General features: G+C 49.0%; 1 protein-coding gene across 6 annotated transcripts in view; it reads left to right on the top strand.

Moving 5' to 3' along the window:
• Positions 1 to 22,345, top strand: part of RUNX1 (RUNX family transcription factor 1) — a 178,419-nt gene that overhangs the window by 89,992 nt on the left and 66,082 nt on the right. For 5 of the 6 annotated variants that reach the window (XM_036383564.2, XM_036383542.2, XM_036383553.2 and 2 more), the window contains exons 1-2: positions 85 to 354; positions 5,556 to 5,712. In XM_036383564.2, coding sequence (XP_036239457.1) covers positions 85 to 354; positions 5,556 to 5,712 — 427 coding nt within the window. Of the gene's footprint in view, positions 1 to 84; positions 355 to 5,555; positions 5,713 to 22,345 lie in introns of those variants that run through there. The other variant, XM_036383532.2, reaches the window with a different exon arrangement.

Genomic DNA, 22,345 nt, shown 5'->3' on the forward strand with positions numbered 1-22,345 from the left:
AGCGGCTCGCTGAGGAGTTGCGCTCGCGTGGCCGCTCGGTAGGAACTCAGTGGAGGTGTTGTGTGGCTCTAAAGGCTTGTTGTGATGCGTATCCCCGTAGATACCAGCACCAGCCGCCGCTTCACGCCGCCCTCCACCACGCTGAGCCCGGGGAAGATGAGCGAGCCGCTGGCGCTGCCCGGCGCCGAGCACAGCGGGGCTTTGCCGGGGAAGCTGCGCAGCGCCGACCGCAGCATGGTGGAGGTCCTGGCGGATCACCCCGGGGAGCTGGTGCGCACCGACAGCCCCAACTTCCTCTGCTCCGTGCTGCCCACGCACTGGCGCTGCAACAAGACGCTGCCCATCGCCTTCAAGGTAGGTGCCGGGCAGGGGTGGGTGGGCACGGGGGGAAAACAGCGGGGGAAAACAGCGGGGATGGGGCTCGGATCTGCTCCCGGCTCGCTTGGTGCTTCCCTCCTTCCATCCTTTACTTTCCCTCCTTCCTTCCCCCCTTTCCCTCCTTCTTCCATCCTTTCCTTTCCTTTCCTTTCCTTTCCTTTCCTTTCCTTTCCTTTCCTTTCCTTTCCTTTCCTTTCCCTTATTCCTTCCATCCCTCCTTCCATCCTTTTCTTTCCTTCCTTCCTTCCTTCCTTCCTTCCTTCCTTCCACCCTTTCCTTCTTTTCATCCTTTCCCTTCCCCTTTTCCTTCCATCCTTTTCTTTCCCTCTTCCCTCCATCCTTTCCCTCCTTCCTTCGATCCTTTCTATCCCTTCTTCCATCCTTTCCTTTCCCTCCTTCCTTCCTTCCTTCCATCCTTCCCTTTGCTTTCCCTCCATCCTTTCCGTCCTTCCCAGCCACGCTCGGGGCAGGAGCGGGGGCAGCCGGGGAATGCCAAGGGCCGGGAGGAAAATCTCCCTGCAGCCGCTGCCTCCCTCTTCTCCCCACTCACAGCTCTGGCAGTGACAGGCGGCCCTGCTCAAGGGGGAAAACCAGAAATAAACACATTTTATATCCCAAAGCCGGCCCCGCGGAGTTTGGCGCAGATGCCGCAGCTGGACACGGGCAGCCCGGAGCTGGAGGAGCCCCGGGATCCCCCAGAAGTCGCCCAGGGTGGTGGCAGGTCCCTCTGTCCCGCTGTCCCTCTGTCCCGCTGTCCCTCTGTCCCGCTGTCCCTCTGTCCCTCTGTCCCTCTGTCCGGCTGTCCCTCTGTCCGGCTGTCCCTCTGTCCCGCTGTCCCTCTGTCCCTCTGTCCCGCTGCCACCCACAGGGGACACCCACCCGCAGCCCCGGCCCCGCTCGGGACTTTCCCCTGCCAGGGACTCTCGGAGGGACCAAACACCACAAAACAGCCCGGTGCCAATCCCAAACCCCGCATTTCCTCTTTTACTGGCCCGGTTCAACAACAGCAAAAGTCGCGGCCTAACCCGGGCAGCCCGCTGGGAATTCTCCCCGCGTTTGCAGAGTCCCTTGCTAAATCCAAGTAAAATCCGGGAAAAGAAGGGGAAAAAATCCGGGAAAAGAAGGGGAGAGGGAATGGGAGAGAACATCCCGGCTCCCGCCTGTCCCGAGCAGTGCGGGGGATGCTTGTGGCGCTTTCCTCCCTTCCCGTTACCCGGCTCCCAGGAAAATCCTCCTCCCTTGGAGTAAAATCCTCCTCTCTTGGAGTAAATTCTTCCCCCCGTGGAGTAAATTCTTCTCCCTTGGAGTAAAATCCTCCTCCCTTGGAGTAAATTCCTCCTCCCCTCGCTCACGCTGCTTTTTTGACCCGGGACTGTGGCTGACTCCCTGAACTCGCTATTTTCTCTGAAATTTGGCTCCTGAGCGAGGGGTGGAAAAGGGAATTCTTCTCCTTATCCTTTCATCCGAGCCGGGAGCCGCACGGACACGCAGCTCCTGGGAGCCCCGGGGGTTGATTTAGGATCGGGATTTGCCAAGCCCGAGCTTTTTTTGCGGTCACTAAACCCCGGCTGCTTCAGCACAACTATTTTATTGTGTGTGTGTGTTGAAGGCCACCGGACTGGAGCCTTCCCTGTGTTTTGGGGAGAGGAGAAAGGAGGGAGAAGGGAATCAGCCCAGCTTCGGGAATTCCTGCTGAGGAGGGAAAAGTTTTATTGTGTCTGCTCTCGTTTTCCGCAGATAAGAGCGGGGCAAAGGGAGGAACCGATCACGGGGTCACTTCCTAAATTCCCACATTTAGATTAATTATTACACTCGTCCCCACGCACCGGGCTCTTAATTAGCCGGGAAGTTTTCCTGCTGGAAAAATGCGGGAGTGAAAAGCGCTCCGCCCCGCCGGGAAGGGAGATGAGAGAAATCCAGATTTTTCCTGGGGCATCCCAATCCGGTGACATCCCGGAGGAAGGACAGGAGAGGTGGCTCTTCCCCCTCCTTCCCGATCCTCACCCCATCCCTGGGAATGCCGCGATGATGTGGAAATCGCCCCTGGAAAAAAAAATTCCCGGGGCTTTCAGAGATTCCCGCAGCCGCTTTCCCTCCTCTGTCCCCGGCAGTCTCAGCGTTCACCCCGCTCCAAACTCAGCTTCTCCAGGAGATTGGAAAACTGGGATAATTCCACCTGCAAATAAACAGCCGAAAAATAAAATTAAAAAAAAATAATAATAATAATTATCAAAGCCACCCGAGAATTAGGAGAAGGTTTCATTAGGAGAGGCTGGAAGGGTGGGCTGGGAGGCACCTGCTGCCTCCGTGTTCTTCATCTTCACCCCCAAATTCTCTCTCCGTGCACGGCTGAGAAATAAACCCTGAAAGGATTTCCCACATCTCAGTGGTTTTCTACTGAATATCAACTATTTGCAAAGCCATTTTTAAAAAATCAGGATTTTTCAGACTGTTTGGCCCAGGGAAAAAAACAAAAATTCGCCTCAGATCATTCCTCTGCTGGCAATATTTTAGTTTGCATCTGACAAAATGCTCTGGGGTTTATCGAGTATTTGTTACTTTTATTCATTGTAGGAAAAAAAAAGAGGCAGGCAGAGATGTTTTCTCCTCACATTTAGAAAAATCCACTAAAAAATCTGCAGGATTGGGTTATTATTTCAAACCCAAGTGATCCATTTTCATTGGTTTTTTCCCTAAATTTAGGAATGATTTTGAGAAATTTAAAAAAATAATTCACAGCAGCCAATAAGGTGCCATATAAATTCATTGTCCAAATGCTGTTAAGGATCCAAGTCTTCATTTAAGAGGCCAATTTGGATTAATTGATGCAGGAGAAGTAAATTTAGATACCCCACAGCACTGCAAGCCTGATATTCTTCTTGCTCCTGGGGAAATACAAATTTCAGAGGTAAAAAGTACAAGCAAGTCCTTGATAACTCCAGTAACAAGTCCCAGCTTATCTGTTTAGTCTTTTTTCTAATGTAAATATTTGTATTTCTGTTTCTATTGTCTGTGACTTTCAAGTCCAGTTTCTTTTCTGGGCTGGGTCAGTTTTTGACTCGTTTTTAAGATTTTTCTTCCCGTTTCTTGTCACCAAAGCTGGGATTTGAAAGCTTTAAAATATTTCTGTCAGAGACAACTGGCCCTAGACCCATGAGAAACTTTGTGAAAGCTTAAAATCCTGGCGTAAATTCCCTTAAATTCAATATTTGCATGGCAGGGGAATGCCCTGATTTTCCCTTTTCCCTGTTTGTTGTCCATGAGATGTGGATGCATCAAGGTTTTGTAGGATTTCTTAAGAACTGGCTGCAGAGTTGCTGATTTTGTGAGGATTTCCAAGCTTCAACATTTCCAGCGGGGCCTCATTTCTGCCAAAATCAGGGAAATCTGAAAAGCCGAGCTGAGTGCAGGCCCAAAAAACCAAATTACAGCACAGAGAGGAGAAAAGAAACCCAAAAATCAGAGCTGGGGAGGAACGGGGAAAGAGGAAGTTGAAATCAAGATGTAAAGAGGGAATTTTGACCCAGAGATTTTAGCTTTGCATGTGGAAGTGAAAATCAGGGGTAGGGGTGAGCAAAGGGAGAGGACAGAAGTGAAAAGCTCAGCCTCCAGTGGAAAAAAAAAGCTGGGAAACACCTGAAAATGGGGAATTCTGTCATGTTTTGGGAGGTGGCTGTGGCTGAGGAATAAAAATTGGGGCTGGATCGAGTAAAGGGACTGCTGATCCTGTTTTTAAAGAGCAAACAGATCAGAAAAGAGAAATAAAATCAGGTTGTGACAAACTTCAGCCCATTGTAACTGCCTGGACTGAAGTCAGAAAATGTTAAGAGGAAGGAAAATCTCGAGCTGCAACTCCGAGGACGCAATGCAGGGCTGGTTCCTCTTCCAGAGGCAAAAGAGGAATTAAAAACGAGCTGGATTTTTATCTCTGGGCTTGTTTTTTTGGGGTTTGGGGGAGTTTTGTGGTGGTAGTGCTGTGGAATTGGGGAAACAACAATGGGTTCTAAAGAAAATCAGACAAAATAATTCAAGCTCTGATTTTTGGCAGAGGACACGGAGAGAGATCCCAGATGTCTGTGGAGTCCCAGCAGGTTGAATTTGGCTGGGGAATTCAGGGAGCTACAAGAAAAATTAATTTTTTTATCATTAAACCAGTGTGAACAGTTAAAAAAAATCAGAATCTTTAAGTCCAGAAGTCTTTATATTTCTCATCAAAATCCCAGCGAATCCTCTGTTCCTAAAGTTTTGATGGATTCTGGCACCAAGGAGCACAAATATTTTGGGGAAAGGTCAAAGGTTTTTGGGAAAAGTCCTTAGTTCAGGTCATGATTTCCATCTATCCACTCGAGGGTGAGGCCTGAAAATTATTTGCTTTATGCTCCTGAAGGAAAGAAAGAAATTGTTCAGTAAATTGGGATTAAACATTTGATTGAGGCCTGATTTTCCACGGCCTTGCTCTGGATTTCTGCTTGGGCAGCTCTGTTAAGAGCTCCTGATATAAATCAAACCATCGAGCGCTGCTGCTTGAATTTATTTACTGACAATTACAGAGACTTTGGAAAGCTCATTTTCTGTATTTTTCATCTCAGAGCATTTTTTCATTTCACATCCTGCTGGGTGTTTCGGAGGTGCATCAAGGAAGAAAAATTTCCCACCGCTGGGAAAAATCAGGTTTAAAATGATAGAAATCCACAATGAGGAGTAAAAAGGCGCATTTTAAAGAATATAAGTTATGGTAATATAATGATATTTTAAAGAATATAATTTATGGTAATATAATGATATTTTAAAAACTCAGTATCTTAAGAGCTTTGGTTCTCCAGGAAATTTCCTGGAGTTCCCCTGGAATTTTTTCTCCAGGGGAAAAGAATTTTTTATCCAGGTTGGAAAACGCTTTAGTGCAGCAACAAATCAACCACCACGCTACCATTTAGCAGCGTGCAGGTGTGGAATTTATCATTTCAGAGCTCAAATTCTCTAATCAATTTGAAAATCCTTGATTAGAGAATAACAAAGGCGCCAACACTTGGGGGAAGGAGAGAATTCCCATCCCAGCAGACCAGGAATGATTCCCAACGCCCGCTTGGCCCACCCAGATTTTCACCGCGGCTTCTTCCCCCTGCTTTGACCTCTCAATGAAACAAAGTGAACTGAGGGTTCTGCTCTTGCCGGCGCAGGTGGTGGCCCTGGGGGACGTCCCCGACGGGACCCTGGTGACGGTGATGGCCGGGAATGACGAGAATTACTCGGCGGAGCTGCGCAACGCCACGGCCGCCATGAAGAACCAGGTGGCGCGCTTCAACGACCTGCGCTTCGTGGGCAGGAGCGGCAGAGGTACGGGGGGCTCCAGCTCCAGCATCTCCATCTCCTGCCCCTGGACAGGAGCTGGGAGTTGTTATCCACCAGGGAACGCTGGAAAATCCAGCACAGTTCCGTCCCAAAGGCGCGGGATGGGTTTCCGCGTTTCCGCCTGGTTTTCCGCGTCGCGCTGATTTTTAAGCAGTGAAATCCCATCGGGAAACAAAATATCAAAACCCCCAACCCACCCAGAGAGTGGTATGTTGACTGTGGAAGCCGCCCTTGCTAATTTAGGCAGCACGATGTTAGCCGTGGTTAGGTTTAAGTGGCAGATTTTCAGTTTAAAATGAGAATTTTCAGCTTTTGGTCATCTCGGGGCTCCCAGCACTCTCTGCAAAAGCTGAGTTTTGCAACAGAGAGAGTCAGGCTAAAAATGAAAATAATTCCCATTTAGATGTAAAAATTTTGCAGGTTCCTGACCTGCTGAAGGCTCTTTCTCTGACCTTTTTTCCTCTCAAAATTCAACAGTCACAGCAGTTGATGTCTCCTGCAATATGGAGAGACCAGGCAGGGCAGAGGGGTTCAAACTCTGATTTATTTCTGCTACAATCAGTAGTTACTGGTAGAAATAAAAAGGCTTTTGGAGCATAAATAACAAATTAGAGTTGAAGCTGACTTAGAGTGGACTACATAAAAATATTAGGAAGCTGCCAATAGCACCTGACGTGTCGCCCGTGAGTGGGCAGGTGCACAAAGCTTCGTCCCAAAATAATCAGCAGGATATCCTTTAAAACTTCACTCCTTAATCCTAAATCACATCAATTCCAAGAGAAGCACTTAAAATAAACTAATGGAATGGTGAGGGGACTTCAGGGAGGTTGGGTCAAACCCCCAAAGAGAAGCCAGCGAGCTGGGGCTCAGAAAAAGCTCAGGAGGAGGAGCAGCTTCTCTTTTTTTTAAGGTCAGGGATGAAAATCCGTCACATTTCCAATATGAATTCAGGTGGTGTTTTATTATGTATTTTCCTTCTCTTTAATTTGTCTCCAAAATTGGAATGGGGCATTGCGGTATTCCAGCATTATTCCAGGGCAATTTAGCGACAGGGCAGCACCTCCTGAACTTCAGGAGGTCTCATTTTGGAGCAATTTGTGCTCTGGTCTCCCTCAGAAGTCAGGGGCTGCTGCCCCTTCCTCACCACTTTCCCTTCCCTCTGTTCCCATGTGACACCCGAGCCATGACCTGGTCCCACACAGGGATTCCTGATTTCCAGGAGAGTCCCAAAGCTGACCCACTTCTGGCTTTTATTCCAAACGGGAGATGTGTCAGGCTGGAGAGCAAGGAAGTTCTCCTGATTATACACAACAGCCTTTCCTCTCCTTTGAAGTGAAAAGCACCCGTGGACACCCCTCCAACACAAACAGCGCCACAACGCCGCAGCAGCGCGGCCCTGACGGAGCACTAAATACATTTTAGGAATAAAATCCCCATCCAGTTTTCCTCTGGGTCCTGCAGCGTTTTTAGCTGAGGGTACAGAGGCAGCTGCCTCTCAAATTGTGTTGTTTGGGCCGCCTTCAAATGGAAAACACCCGCAGCTGAGAACGTCGCCTTGTAATGCCAGCGAGGAATAATAATAGGGTAATGCAGAGCAAATTATATCCATTTACTGAAAACATGAGAGATGCTGTAATGTCTAAAAGTATCAGTCATTAAACGTGGTCATTTGGAATATTAAAGGTACCACCTTTTCAGTAAATGGAATTTGCATTATGATTCAGAGCTGACTGTTTAGAAGATTCAAATGAATAGCTGGCAGAGTGCTGGAGAAGCTCATAAAAACAAACCTGTAGTTCAGTTCCTGGCCATGGTAATGAGGCTGGAAATCATAACAGGCAACTGGGGGAGCCTCAAGGTCAAAATCCAGCGGCTGGGACACAGCAGGCCCTATTTCTTGGGAGCAGGGAACCCTTTCCCTGCTCCTTTAGCCGCTCACACGCCAACCTGGGCTTTCCAGGTGTGCTATCCAGAGCCAGGTGCTGAGGATCCTTTAAGTGGAGGGATGTGGGAACGCTGCGTGCTCTTAGTCAGGCTCCCAGGTTCAACATCCTCACCTGCCCATCTTTGGGGCGGTGACTAATGGATGCTTTTGTTTACTCCTCCGCCAGGGGATTGTTTTCCAAAGGTGGGGATTGTTTGCCTTTGTGCGGGATTTGGGAGCTGCTGTTCTGCGGCATTTGCACAAAGCCTGCAGCAGAAGGTGGCTGCTTCAAAGGGCTCTGCTGCCTTTGATACTTGGCTGCAGGAAAATGAACCCCGACTTTGTTTGCTGTGGAATATTTGAGCTGGGATCAGCTCAGTGCCACCGGTGATAATGCAGTGCCAGGGGCGTTGTGCGAGCAGGGACTGAGAGTTCACCTCGGTTCAGGCCACGGTGGAGGCTCCTTCTGTCCCTCGGGGGATTGAAAATCCTCGCTCTAAATCCCTGATGGAGAATCAGGAATGGTTTTGAGTGGTGATCATCGAATCCCCATTAAAATCCCCTCAGCAGCCACAGCTCTGTCCCTTCCGAGGAGGAAATTCCCATTCTTGACACACTTCATAAATCATTTCAATTTCTTCCATGGAATGCAGCAAGACAGTCTGTATCAAAGATTATTTTCCATGTTTTCCTCCTGATTTTGGGGGGGTCACAGTGAATCCCCCTGATCTGGGGGCTGATTTCCCCTCATCACTATTTAGCACCAAATATCAGCCAAAGTTTCAGCCTCGTTCTGTGCCCAACACTGAGTTTGCCCCATGCTGCTCAGCCTTGCTTAGAGCTAAAAACCCAAAACATTTGGTTTTCTTCACACCAAAAATAGAAGTGAGACTGTCACAGGTCACCCAAAACCCGGAGATGTGGTAGAAAACCAATTTGGCTTTTTCTTCCTCAACCAAAGGGATTTCCATTGGATTTGGCTGGGATCCAAGGCTCCGATTCCTCAGCCCTCAGCTGGAGAATGCTGCTGGGCAAACCTGCCCGTCTGGCTCGGGAGTCATTTCGGGAAGAAAAATGTCCTTTTAAAACTCCAGCCAATCTCAGCTTCCCCCCTTGGCCTGATTACCTGCTTAAAACAAAATTAATCTTGATTTTTCGCCCTCCTTTTTCGCGAACATTCCGAGCTTCCAACTGCTCCTGCTGCAACGTATCCCTGTTTTTTTAGGGGATAAAGAACCGGTTTAGGTCACTCTGATGAAATGGATCTGATGCAAAAAGCCTGTCATTGTAGAAGTTCATTGGCTAAAATGAAAAATAAATAGTTATTTTGGAGAGGGAAAGCTCTGTGGCTTGGGGAACATGACATATTTTCCTCATGGAATCATTAATCCCGGTTCCTATCTTCTTTGGAGGATGTAAGATTCCAAAAATCCCAGCAAATAAACATGTTTTCCAGATGAAAATGATTATTAATGGGTTATCCTAAGAGTAGCTAATGGAGAAGTGTCTTGGCTTGCTGCAGGAGATCTCAATCTAAACCTGAGAGTTGCAGCTCCAGGAGAGTTTTAAAAACTGCACCTTGGAAAGGATGGAAAATTAAATCCATACAGATATTTCCCCAGGATTAGAGGAATTGGAGTAAATTTTGTGGTATTTTTCTATTTCCATGGAGCCAAAGCAGGTGTAGCTTTGTAGAACACAAGAGATTTTACTAAACACAATTTCTGCCCTCAAGACTCTTCCCTCTGGATATCATTCCCAGGAGGAAAAAAAAAAATCACTCTAAGACAAAAATCTCAAAAATAACTCAAACTCCAAAAATTACTGGCCAGGATTCCAAATCCAATTATTTTTATTGGTCTTCCCAAGCCAGAATTTTGCTCCTTCTGTGCAGGCTGCGTTATTTGAGCACTTGGTTGAAATGGATTTTATTTTTTTGACTGAAATGCACTCAAAATTATAAAAGTATGTGCAAAACAGAGGATGCTGCCCTTCAGCAGGGTCGTAAAACCAGTATTAAGCAGGCGTCCAGGTTCTGATCCAAGCCTTTGGAATGCTGCAGGGGACGTGGGATCAGATCCTGGAGTCACAACAAGCAGAGTTTGCCAGATGGGATGAAAATAGGAGAAATCCATCAGCAATCAACAGGGAAAAAAAGGGTCAATTGACAGAGTTTAAAATCAAATATTTAGTTGGAGTTTGGATTGATAAGGATGTGGCATTTGAAGGATGCTACAGCCAGTGGAAGGGAATGGGAATTGGAATTTTCTTTGGATATTGGGAAGAAAGTCTTCCCCATGAGGGTGGGGAGAGGCTGGAATGGATTTCCCAGAGAAGCTGTGGCTGCCCCTGGATCCCTGGAAGTGTCCAAGGCCAGGTTGGAGCAGCCTGGGACAGTGGAAGCTGTCACTGCCCAGGGAACTGGATGAGCTTTATTGTTGCCTCCAATCCCAAACCCTTCCATGATTTCATGACTCAGTGAAAGGAAGGGGCTCTTTGTGCTTCCATGACTCTTCTCCAAGGACTCTTCCCCCTCCATTCTGTTCTGAATGGTGAATTTTCCCCTAAAAACCAGTGGCCAGGAGTGATACATTTCTTTTGAAGTGATTTAGGGTGGCTTGGTTGCATCATTAATTTGAGCCAAGATTTCCATGCAATCCCAGTGAGGCTGAGCAGCAAACCCAGCCCTGCAAGGGGATGGAAACCTTGGCAGGGAAGTAATGGAAGGAGGGAAGGAAGGAGAGGAAAAGCCTTTCCCAGTGCCCGGGGTGCTTTGGGCTTGCTCTGAGCAGCTTGGGTTGTGCACATCTCCAGTTGTGGAATTAACCCATGGATGGTGCTGCTCCTCACAAGGGCTGGACTCCCAAAAACCATCCAGGCTGGCGCTTGGCAGGGATGTGTTGGCAGGAGAAGGGAGAGGAAAAGCCTCTCCCAGTGCCCAGGGTTCCTTGGGCACTCTCACTCCGAGCAGCCAGGGATATGAATTTCCAATTCAGGAATTAACCCCATGGATGATGCTGCTCCTCACAGGGCTTGGACTCCCAAAAAACATTCTCTGGGATGAGGCTGAGCAGCAAACCCAGCCCTCCAAAGGGATGAAAACCTCAGCAGGGATGTGGTGGCAGGAGAAGAGAGGAAAATCCTTTCCCAGTGCCCAGGGTGCCTTGGGCTTGCTCTGAGCAGCTGGATTCAGAAATTCCTGATTGAGGAATTAACCCCATGGATGATGCTGCTCTGTATGGGAGTTGGACTTCCAAAAACCATCATGAGGGATGAGGATGAGCAGCAAACCCAGCCCTCCAAAGGGATAAAAACCTCAGCAGGGATGTAGTGGCAGGAAAAGGGGAAAACCCCTTCCCAGTGCCCAAGGTGCCTTGGGCTTGATCCGAGCAGCCAGGTGTGTATGAATTATCCCCATGGATGATGCTGCTCTGTATGGGGGTTGGACTCCCAAAAAACATTTTCTAGGATGAGGCTGAGCAGCAAACCCAGCCCTCCAAAGGGATAAAAACCTCAGCAGGGATGTGGTGGCAGGAGAAGAGAGGAAAATCCTTTCCCAGTAGCTGAGGTGCCTTGGGCTTGCTCTGAGCAGCCGGATTTAGGAATTCCTGATTGAGGAATTAACCCCATGGATGATGCTGCTCTATATGGGGGTTGGACACCCAAAAAACATTTTCTAGGATGAGGCTGAGCAGCAAACCCAGGCCTCCAAAGGTCTGGAAACCTCAGTGCCAGGAGGAAAGGAGGGGAGAAGCTTTTCCCAGTGCCCAAGGAGCTCCCTCGCTCCGAGCAGCCGGATCTGGGAATCCACGACTGTGAAATTAACCCCATGCATGATGCTGCTGCTCACAGGGCTTGGACTCCCCAAAAACATCCCTGAGGGACTGAGGCTGAGCATGCCTACAATGGCTCTGCCAGCTCCCCAAAACCCCTCTCTGCCTCGTTACTAAAAATTTCATCGGGGCAAATAAACTCCCGCTCCGAGCGCGTCAACAGGAGAAAAATAACGGCAGAGGGCTCGGAGAGCTTCCTGTCTCCGGGAGCATTCCTGCTGTAAACAGGGGCCATGCCAAGTGCTGAACCACTGCCCTCAGTCCAATAACAATAAATCTATTTTTTGGTTCTGCTCAGCCCCGCTTGCACATTTTTGCAGCGGCGAGGATGAGGCAGACGCCACGCTCGGAGCGTTTTCCCAAATTTTTTTTTTTTTGCCCTGATAAAAGGGCTTGCCAGAATGTTGTTTAGGGAAAACAAAGTACCTCTCTAGATGAAAAGGTTACATAGTTTCGAGAGATCTGTTTGCCCTGCAGCTTTTCTCTTGTTGGTTTTATATTTGTTTTCAAATTGGTTTTTATTTTGCTGTTTGGTTTTTGGTGCCACCCATCAGAACTCCTGGAGTTCTGGTCAAAAAATACTGATTTTTGTGGGTGTGTGTGTCCCCATATCCCAACTCCAATAAGAGCTGCTATTTTGTCACCAAAATAAAATCCTGCTGGGAGATAAATCAGGCTTAGGGTTGGCCAGAGAACTTGAGCAGGAGTGAGGATGCTGCAAATCAGTGGCTCACAATCGCTGTCAGGAGAGTCTTTTCCAGCACAGTCATGTGCATAAACCCTCATCTGGCTGAATCAGTCTCTGTTCCCTTCCAAAAACTCTTTAGGAGCAGGAAAAAGTATTAAAAATAGACTTTTTAAATAATTTTTTATTATCTTAACGCTGCATCTCTCCACCTTTTTTGCCCCCATCCTGCTCCCCAGTGTTTTTCCCACCAAATTATGCCCACAGAGTTTTCCCAGCCTCTCCAAATCATTATTCCATTCATCTCTGGATGATATTTCTGGGAGTCCCCTTGGAGAGCTGCAGCCTCTGGGCACACGGTGGGAATTCTGTGCAAACCTTTAGCACCAGGGCAGGTCTGGGGCTCAGAAAATGATGCAAGGAAGGATCCTAAATCCCTAAATTCCTAAATTCCTGTTGCCTTTTCCCACTGAAGGTGTGTGGGGAGGAGTTTCTGGAGAGGGAAGGAGCTGCCTGGAGGGCTCAGTGCCATCAGAGCTCTCCAGCAGGGCGGTGCTTGGACCTGTGTGCTCACATCAGTTCCCTGAAATTTAGGGAGGAACTGAAGGAAAAGCTTTGGCAAAGCCACAAATTTTCCACAGGCTGGACTTAGTGCACAAAGCCCTGCTCACCTCCAAGGGCACAGAGCTGGAAGTTGGCAGCTTCCAGGTCGGTAATGGCAGCTTATCCCCCTCCCAGATATCCATCGAGTGACCCCGGGGCTTTTCCGAGCTCTGGGATCGATGGGAGCTGCATTAGTGGGATGGCAGCACAGAGACTCCTTGCTCCAAGCAAATCAGCTCTGAGGAAACAGCCCCAGGGCAGCTGCTGGGCTCAGAGAGCTCCTGGGGAAATGCTCAGGTTGGGATTGATCTGATCTGCTTCAGGTGCAATTCAGGGCTGCCCTCCTCACTCTGCACAGCTCCTGAAAGGTGCCTGGGCTCAGCTGGCCCTGGGCTCTTTCTCCAGCAGCACTGACACACCCAGAGCACACAGCCTCGAGCTGCACCAAGGGAAATCCAGGCTGGACAGCAGGGAAAAGGTTTTTCCAGCAAGGCTGAGAAAGTTCTGGAATGGCTGCCCGGGGAGGTGGTGGAGTCCCCATGCCTGGGTGTGTTTAACAAAGCCTGGATGTGGCACTGGGTGCCAGGGTTGAGTTGAGGGGTTGGGGCTGGGCTGGACTCGATGGTCTTGGAAGTCTCTTCCAACCTGGTCATTCTGGGAATTCTGTGAATTCTGTGACTCTTTGAACTCCTCACTGCAGGAACAGCCCTGTTGGTGGTGGTAGGGTTCCTTGACTTTCCTGCTCAGACTGGGCGTTGTTGCTCTTCCAGGGAATCCACACCTTCCCTGCTCCCTGCAGCTGCAGCCTCTGCCTGCAGCCGTGCCCAGGGTTTGTTCCCAGCTCCTGCCATGGAACCATGGAATGGGGTGGGAAGGAAGGCACCATAAAGATCACCTCATTCCAACCCTGCTGCCATGTGCAGGGACAATTTTTCCTGTCCTAGGTTGTTCAGAATCACATCCAGCCTGGCCCTGGGCACTGCCAGGAATGCAGGAGTAGCCACAGATGCTCTGGTCATCCCCACCTTCCCAGGGAAGGATTTTTTCCCAAGATCCCATCCATCTCTGCCCTCTGGCACTGGCAGCCATTCCCTGGGTCCTGGCACTGCCAAAGGGAGAGGGACTGAGGCAAAATCCAGGTCTCCAAGGGATTTTTCCAAGTTCACAGGACAATGCACCAGGCCAGGAATGGGATGGGCCAAAACCACAACAGCCATGGTGTGATGTTTGCCTGGTGTGAGGATTGGGCAAAGGATGGGAAAAGTGCTCAGAGGGGAGAAGAAATCACAGGTTCAAACAGAAAAGCAGCCAGAGAATCCCAGAATCCCTGAATGGTGTGGGTTGGGAGGGGTTTTAGGGATCACCCAGTGCCACCCCTGCCATGGCAGGGACACCTCCCACTGTCCCAGGCTGCTCCAGCCCCAGTGTCCAGCCTGGCCTTGGGCACTGCCAGGGATCCAGGGGCAGCCACAGCTCTGGGAATTCTATCCCAGTCCCTCATTAACATCACAGGGAACAATTCCTTCCTAATATCCAATAGAAGCCTTCCTTGTCTCAGTTTGAAGCTATTCCCTATGTCCTGTCTCTCCATCCCCTGGAAATTGTCTCTCTCCATTCCTTGGAGAAGAGTGGAGGGGACAGAGGCTGCAGGTCAAGGCCAGCTGCCCCTCCTGAGGGCCTGGGCTGAGGTCTCAAGGCTTTGGGGTTGTTTTTCAGGGATTTCCCCAGAAATCCCCCTGGGCTGGGGGAAGGGGAGAGCTGAGAGCTGTAATTTGGGATTTAATCCCACTTCAGAGGGATAAATCCGCTCGTGAACCTGGGCCTTAACCTCTCCATGTCTCTGTCATCCCTATAAAGTCTGGGCGATAATTTCTACCTCAAAAAGCTGATGAATGGTCTGAAATTAAAGCTGGGCTCAGGACTATCATTAAGCTTAAGGATCCCAAGGCATTTTCAGTGAGAAGGTGGGAGAAGCTTTGCAGTCGAGCCATTTCATCCTGAACTGTCCTTTCCACCTGCTCTTCCTGTTTTTCCCTTTCCCTGAACTCCTCAGCAGTGAGACAGCAGTCAGGACAGTTTGTGGGATGCACTTTGTGGAGGTCAGCTCATTTCTGAGCACTCTGCAAGCAGCCCAAGCTCTGCCCCAGAAGAGCACTTTATTTAAAACAAAAATTATTTTGAGGAAAAAAACCCAAAATTCCCTGATATTTAGATCACAGCTTGGAAACAAAGATTCAGGTTTTGGGGACCCCATGCACAGAAGCATCAGAAACTTCCATTAGAGCCATTTTTGGGGAAAAAAATAACTCCATTCTGTCCAAATGTGTGTGCTCAACCATGATGTTTGTGGAAACTGAGTATCTCTAATTCAAGCCTTCAGATATTTTAAGAACAGTTATTGTTTCTAAGGGCTGCAGCTGAGACCTCCTTGTGCTGCCACTTGTGCAGGGGCCAGGCACCCCAAGCCCTTCATTCCTGCTGGGCTGTAATTATTGTCCCCACCCAAATTCATCAGAATTTTCTGCTGGTTACTGCAGCAGCTCCACTCAGAGGTAGAGGCTGCTTGGCTTTTCCATTCAGTGTTCTTCCTTGCCCCCTCCCTGCTCCGTGCATTTCGTGTTTTAATCCATTTTGGAAACTTGATCTGCAGGCTGGCAGTCTCAGGCAGCATCCCACCACAAAAATTCAGCTCCAACAGGTCACTGAGGTTGTTTTTGAGGATAAAAATCCCGTTCAGCAGAGGTTGGTGTCACTCTGGTGCACAGACACATCCCCAGGAGCCACCACAAAGCCCCAAAACCGGGATTTCCGCAGGAGCTCAGCGTGCTGAGCCACAAATGAGGCTCCTGGCAGCCAAATTCCTCCTAGAGCTGGAAACCCACTCTGGAATTGGCCATCAGCACCCAGGGCATTCCTGGGGGTCAATGTTTGGGGCTGCCAGAGGTGACTGGTGGCTGTGTCAGCTCCTGGGTGTCACCCTTGGTGCCCCTGTGCCCCTGTCTCAGGTGATTCCCCACCTGCAGAGCTGCCCCAGGCCTGGGCCCAGCCCAGGGAGGAGCTGGAGCTGCTGCAGAGAGCCCAGAGGAGGCTCCAGGATGGGCAGAGGGATGGAGCAGCTCTGCTGGGAGGAAAGGCTGGCACAGCTGGGATTGTTCACCTGCACAGGAGAAGCTTTGGGCTGAGCTCAGGGTGGCCTTGCAGGGCCTGCAGGAGCCCCAGGAAAGCTGGAGAGAGACAATTTCCAGGGGATGCAGGGACAGCACCCAGGGAATGGCTTCACACTGAAAAATTACAGGTTTAGATCTGATATTAGGAACAATTTCCTCCCTGGCAGGGTGGGCAGGCCCTGGCACAGGGTGCCCAGAGCAGCTGGGGCTGCCCCTGCATCCCTGGCAGTGCCCAAGGCCAGGTTGGACACTGGGGCTGGAGCAGCCTGGGACAGTGGGAGGTGTCCCTGCCATGGCAGGAGGTGGGGTGAGATGATCTTTAAGGTTCCTCCACCCCAAACCATTCTGGGATTCTCTTGTAGGACACGCTCCCTTCATAGGCCTCCTCTTTTTTATGGCCTCTTTTATTTCCAACCTCTCCCAGATTCTCAGGTATTTTCCTACTTCAGCTCCTCCCTGATCAATGGCCACAACCCTTTCCTACCCATGCAACTCAACAGCCACATATTTTCATTCTCTAAGCACAAACTGAGCTTTTGTGGCCTCTCTGCTTGTGCACATTGACAGGAGAAATCACACCAAGGTGGCAGAAGCAGCAGCCTGGCAGAGGGAGAGCAGGAATTCAGCTGTGAAACTCCTGTTTGATGTGAAATCCATTAACTTTTCCAAGGAATTCCCATCACATCCAAGCTGCTGGAGGACAGAAGTGCCATCAGGTGCCACCAGCTGTCCTTTTCCACACGTGCCAGGCTGGCAGGGCAGGATGGTGTCACCACCCCAGCCCAGGGCCTGGGGAAGTGAAACCCCTCAGCGGCACAGAAGTGAAACTGGCTGCACACAAATTGTCACATTTCAGTGTAAACATCTCCCCTCCCCAAAAAAAACCCCCCAAAGACAGGAAAACTGTGGCTGTTTCAGTGAGCTCAGTGCCACCCTTGCGAGGTTTCCCAGCCTGTTGTGCCTGGGGGAGCTTCTGAGGGCTCCAGGTGAGATGCTGAAGGTGCTGCCTGCTCCAGGGAGGGACAAAAAGCAGCACTGGGGCAGAAATGTGGTTTGAAATTGGCACTGGCACCTTTTGGCATGCTGGGTGCTCGTCCCATCCTTTCTCTGAGGGAAGGGTTGGATTGTTGGTGCCACTGCAGCGCAAGAAAAGAGGGGAAAAGGGATTTTGGAACCTCCCTCCCACCTCCTTGAGGGAGCTGAGATTTCAGGCAGCAGCCCCAGACTCCTCCAGGGGAGCTTCCCAAGATATTTGTGCTTTTTTGGTATCCTGGCATCCACTTAAAACTCCTCTGAGGATCCCCCAGAGTCTTTTCATCCCTTGCTACCCCAGGTAGCAGCCCCAGCCTCCTGCCCATGCTGATTTTTCTCTTTCCATGGAACCTGCATCTCCCTGAGACTCTTCCCAAATATTTTTGGGAGCCTTTTCACCTCTCCTCCAAGGAATTGAAATCCCAGGTAGCAGCAAAACTCAGGGCCTGGGTTATATTGATTTGAACAGCCAGAAATAATGGAAATAAACAAATGGATATATAACAAGCAAAAATAATAGCAACCAATGGGAAAACAACAAATAATGGAAATAACAAACAAATGGAAAATAACACTGAGAGTAGTAGCAGCTCCCACATCTGCCTGGGTCAATATTTCATGTCTGCAGCTCAGGATGATATTTTTGACTTCTGAAAGAAGCAAATGATCAGGGAAAATCTCCCCAAGAGTGACAGGGACTTCCCTTATCACCCAGATAAGCTCAAATTCAATCTGGGTGCCTGCTGAGCCTGGCAATGTCTCTATTCCTTGATTTCAGTGATGTAATTTGGGTTGCTCAATGTAATTCCTGTGTTGCCTGAGGTTAAAAGTGCCAAAATAATTGGTGCATTTTGGCTGAGCGCTGTTATTTTGATTTCACCAAAAGAATTGAAAGGATTCCACCCCAAGACAAAGCCTTCTGGGAATGTCACAGCAGCTCTGCTGCTTTCCAGGCCAGAATTGGAATTTTTAGCCAGGAAAAAATGTGGAGAAAGGGAGGAAAAGAGTGTGAAGGGCATGTCTGGAGTGCTGCAGGGAGCTAGGGAGGAAAGGGAAGGGGAAAAGCCAGGACCAGCCATGTCCCTGCAGGGATGAGCTGCTTTTCCAGCTTTATTGTGGAAAAAAAATCAGGATTTGGGAGTTGGAGAGGAAAGGAAAAGGGAAAAGCCAGGACCAGCCATGTCCCTGCAGGGATGAGCCACTTTCCTACCTTTACTATGAAAAAAATTGGGATTTGGGAGTTGGAGAGGAAAGGAAAAGGTAGAAATCCAGCACCAACCATGTCCCTGCAGGAAAACGCTGCTTTTTCAACCTTATTGAATTTAAAAAATCAGGATTTTGGAACTGTGTAGGAAAGGAAATGGAAAAGCCATGTTCGTGTAGGAATGAGCTACTTTCCCAAAAAGACTGTAAAAATATCAGGATTTGGGAGTTGGGAAGGAAAGGAAAAGGGAAATCCAGGGCCAGCCATGTTCCTGTAGGAATGAGCTGCTTTTCCACCTTTATTGTGACAAAAAATTCCAATATTCCTGGGGGTTGCAGTTTGCAGCAGGACCCCTTTTAGTCCTGTAGAAATCCAGAACAAAACATTTCTTGATTTAGAGCTCTGGAGATTTCATCTGGGTAAGGAGCTGCTGTGTAAACACTGAGAGAGCTTCCTGGAGTGAGAAATGCTCCCAAGGTCAGGTTTATCCTACTTTGGCAGGAGGGAAGGAGGTGAATCTCCCAAATTTCCAGTTTGACACGTGCTTAAACCTGAAAAAAATCCCATGAAATACACAAACAGCTCCATTTCCCCCTGTGACCGATTCACATGGGCAGTTCTTGGAGTTATGGAATGGTTTGGGTTGGGAAGGACCTTAAAAATCACCTAGTGCCATGGTCAGGGACATCTGCCACTGTCCCATCTGCCACTGAAACGCTCCCAAGGTCAGGTTTATCCTGCTTTGGCAGGAGGGAAGGGGCTGTATTTCCCAAATTTCCAGTTTGACACGTGCTTAAACCTGAAAAAAAAACCCCATAAAATACACAAACATCTCCATTTCCCCCTGCCACTGATTTACTTCTCTTGGAGTCAGGGAATGGTTTGTGTTGGAAAGGACCTCCAGAGTCACCCAGGGGCATCTGCCACTGTCCCAGGGTGCTCCAAGCTGGCCTTGGACACTGCCAGGGATGCAACAGCCACAACTGTTCTGTGCCCCCCTCTCACAGGGAGGAATTCCTTCCCAAAATCCCATCTAACCCTGCCCTCCTCCATCCCAAACCATTCCTGCCCCTCCATCCCTTGGCCCAAGTCCCTCTCCAGCTGTTTTGGAGCTCCTTTAGGCCCTGGAAAAGGCTCTAAGCTCTCCCTGGTGGATTCTTTTTCGGCCACCAGCCTCATTTGGGTGTTTGGACCGTTGGTCTGCGGTGGTGACAATTTACAAATTTACAAATCCTCTAGAGCTGAGGTGAATAACAGCTTTATTTCATATTTAAATCCAGTGGCATCTGTGGTGCTGCTGGTAAACAAATCATGTTCTTTTTTTTCTTTTTTTTTTTTTATGCCTCTTGCTCCAGCTGCAGTTTCAGTTTTGTATTTTGTTGGTTTTGGTTTTTTTTCTTCTGATGAAACAGCACCAGATCAAACATCAGAGGCAAAATTTTATTCTGTGCCAAACAAACTGGTGGCTGCAGAAAAAAGCCACAACCTGAGCAGAGAATTTTGCTTCGTGCAGGCTTTGAACACCTGCAAAAAACCCTTTTACTCCCAGGATGAGCAGCTGTTAATTCATGAAGGGTCAAGTGATTCTCAACTTATTGATCTGATTTGGAGGGCTCAGAGATAAGAACCAGCAAAAAATTGGCCCCAGTGTCTGGGAGGTGACGTTTGGAAATGGATATGGAATGTGTGGGTGACATCCTGGAGAGGCTTCAATGCTGAGAGCCACGGAGATGCTGGGAGGAGCCAGAAAAATGGGGGAAATTGATCATTTAGTGTGGTTTAGTAGTGGTTCAAAGGGGCTAAAAGGTAGAAAATGGATAAAAAGACCTCCAAAATAAAATCATCCTGTTTCTCCCTAGAACCTGGAATTCTCTCCTTAATAGAATAGAAATGTCTCTAATGTCATTTGAGTTGCATTTGGGCCTTACATTTCATAGTTTTCCACCTATGTCTTTTGTCCTTGTCAGCACAGACATTCTTGGCTGCTTTCCTTCTTTTTTTCCCCTTCTTTTTCTTTAATAATTTACTGTAATGATTTTTTAAAAAGAGAAAGAAAAAAACCCCAAACAACCAAACCAAATTTAACAGCACAAAGGTTTATTAGAACAAAGCCCAAAAGTAAAAGGCAGTGATGACACCAACCTCATCTCTTTGCCTTTTTCTCCCTCCTCCAGAGCCAAATTTCTGAAGGTTTCACTCCATTTTTTCCTGTTCCCTGTGGGTGACCCTTTATCCATGGATTCAGTGGCTTTTGCAAAGGATCAAAATAGAATATTAAAAATAGAGAGGTTCAAGGACAGGGATCTGGGGTCTGGACAGGGATCTTCCTTCTTTCCAAAATATAATCTCCTGTATCATTAAATACACTAAATACTAAATACAACACCTAGACCACTAAAACTGAGAGAGAATTAAAAAATAGACTTTATTGACTGGACTAGCCTGCAGTGTATCTGCAGATTGGAGATTAATCAGAGATTAATTAGAGATTCTGTCTCTTTTCCCAACACTTCTCACTCCCTTTTCCCTCTGCCCATGCAGCCACTTTTATTAGAAGTGTTCCTCCCCCCTGCAGCCCCAGCTGATGGTGACAGCACTCAGGGGTGACTCAGGCAGGACACAGGAGCTTCATGTGACCGTGGTGTCACCCAGGATTCGTGTTCTCCCCTTGGTTCCTCCCAGACATTCCCAAGGGCTCACGCGCCTCTTGCTCCCTCTAGAGCTCTGCAGGGAGGTCCTGGAGACCACTGGGATCCTGCTGGAGGGGGATGGACCTGGAATGGGGCTCCAAATTCCTGGATTTCAGAGCAGGGCACAGGCAGAGGCTTTGATCTTGGAGGTCAATCATGGAATGATGGAGAGGCCTGGATTGAAGGGACAACAGCAGAGAATTCCAGAATCCCTGGGGCTGGCCCAGCCCTGCCAGCCCATGCAGTGCCAGCTGTGCCCCATGGGCACCTTGTCCCCAGCCCAGAGCACTCAGTGCCACCTGCAGGGGACACCTGCAGGGCTGGGCACTGCAAAGCTCCCTGGGCAGCCCCTGCCAAGGCCTGAGCTCCCTTTCCATGGGCAAATTGCTGCTGCTGTCCAAGCTGAGCCTGCCCTGGCCCAGCCTGAGGCCGTTCCCTCTTGAACTTCGTGCTTTGTTCTCTAAAGTTCTCTCAGTTTTGCCCAGTCTCAAGGGACCTCCTATAAATGTGGGGACAACTCAGAATCCATCTGAGATTGATGGAGTCCCCATCCCTGCAGGTGTCCCCTGCAGGTGGCACTGAGTGCTCTGGGCTGGGGACAAGGTGCCCATGGGGCACAGCTGGCACTGCATGGGCTGGCGGGGCTGGGCCAGCCCCAGGGATTCTGGAATTCCATGACTTCAGCTCCCAAATCAGTGACACTTGAAGGCACTTTTGAAGTCCAGTCTCTACCAAACCCCCCAAGAGAGTGTCCAGGTAACATTTCCAGCCTCAGCTTTGTATTCCAACCAGGACTGCTCCTGTTCCCATTGCTTTTTCTGGAAGGGCTCTGACCTTACACCTCTTGCAATAACAAACTTTCCCAAGAGATTTTTTCCTAGCCTGGTTTGGAGGGAAAAGCTGATTGGAGCCGTGAATCCTGGGCTGTGCCCTCACACATTTGAGACCTTGATGTCTGTGGAAAGGATTTCCAAAGTCAAACCCTGTCCCACCTCTGGGGAATTCCATCCTTGTGCCCATCAGGTGCCTGTATCAGGAGCCACCAGGGATAGCTCTAGAGAGAAACAGGGTCTGAAGTGGCTCTTACACCCCAAAACCCCTTTCATCCTCATCAAAGACTCCCATGATGAGCCCAGAATGATTGGCTTCCATCCACACAGCCCTGAGCTCATTTCTGGGTGGTTTTCCATCAATTTATGGGAATGTTGAACCCAGAGGCTCTTGGATTTTGATGTTAGCTCATGCTGCTGGTTTGCTGGGACTGCTGTGACATGTTCAGTGTGACTTTTGGAGGCACCCAAACAAGAGAGTCAAGAGCCCAAGAGCCCAAGGCCAGAGTTTCAGGATGACTTTCGGGGGTTTTTGGTCCCTTTTTCCAGTCACCAGTGAGGTCAGGTCCTCTGTGCCTGACTCAGTTTTGGGCAATCTGTCTGTGCAGACACCCTGGGTGTATTATGCAAGTGTTGTTAGAAATAAAATC

The sequence above is a fragment of the Molothrus ater genome, chromosome 2 (genome assembly GCF_012460135.2).
Source record: "Molothrus ater isolate BHLD 08-10-18 breed brown headed cowbird chromosome 2, BPBGC_Mater_1.1, whole genome shotgun sequence".
In the NCBI taxonomy this organism is placed as follows: Eukaryota; Metazoa; Chordata; class Aves; order Passeriformes; family Icteridae; genus Molothrus; species Molothrus ater.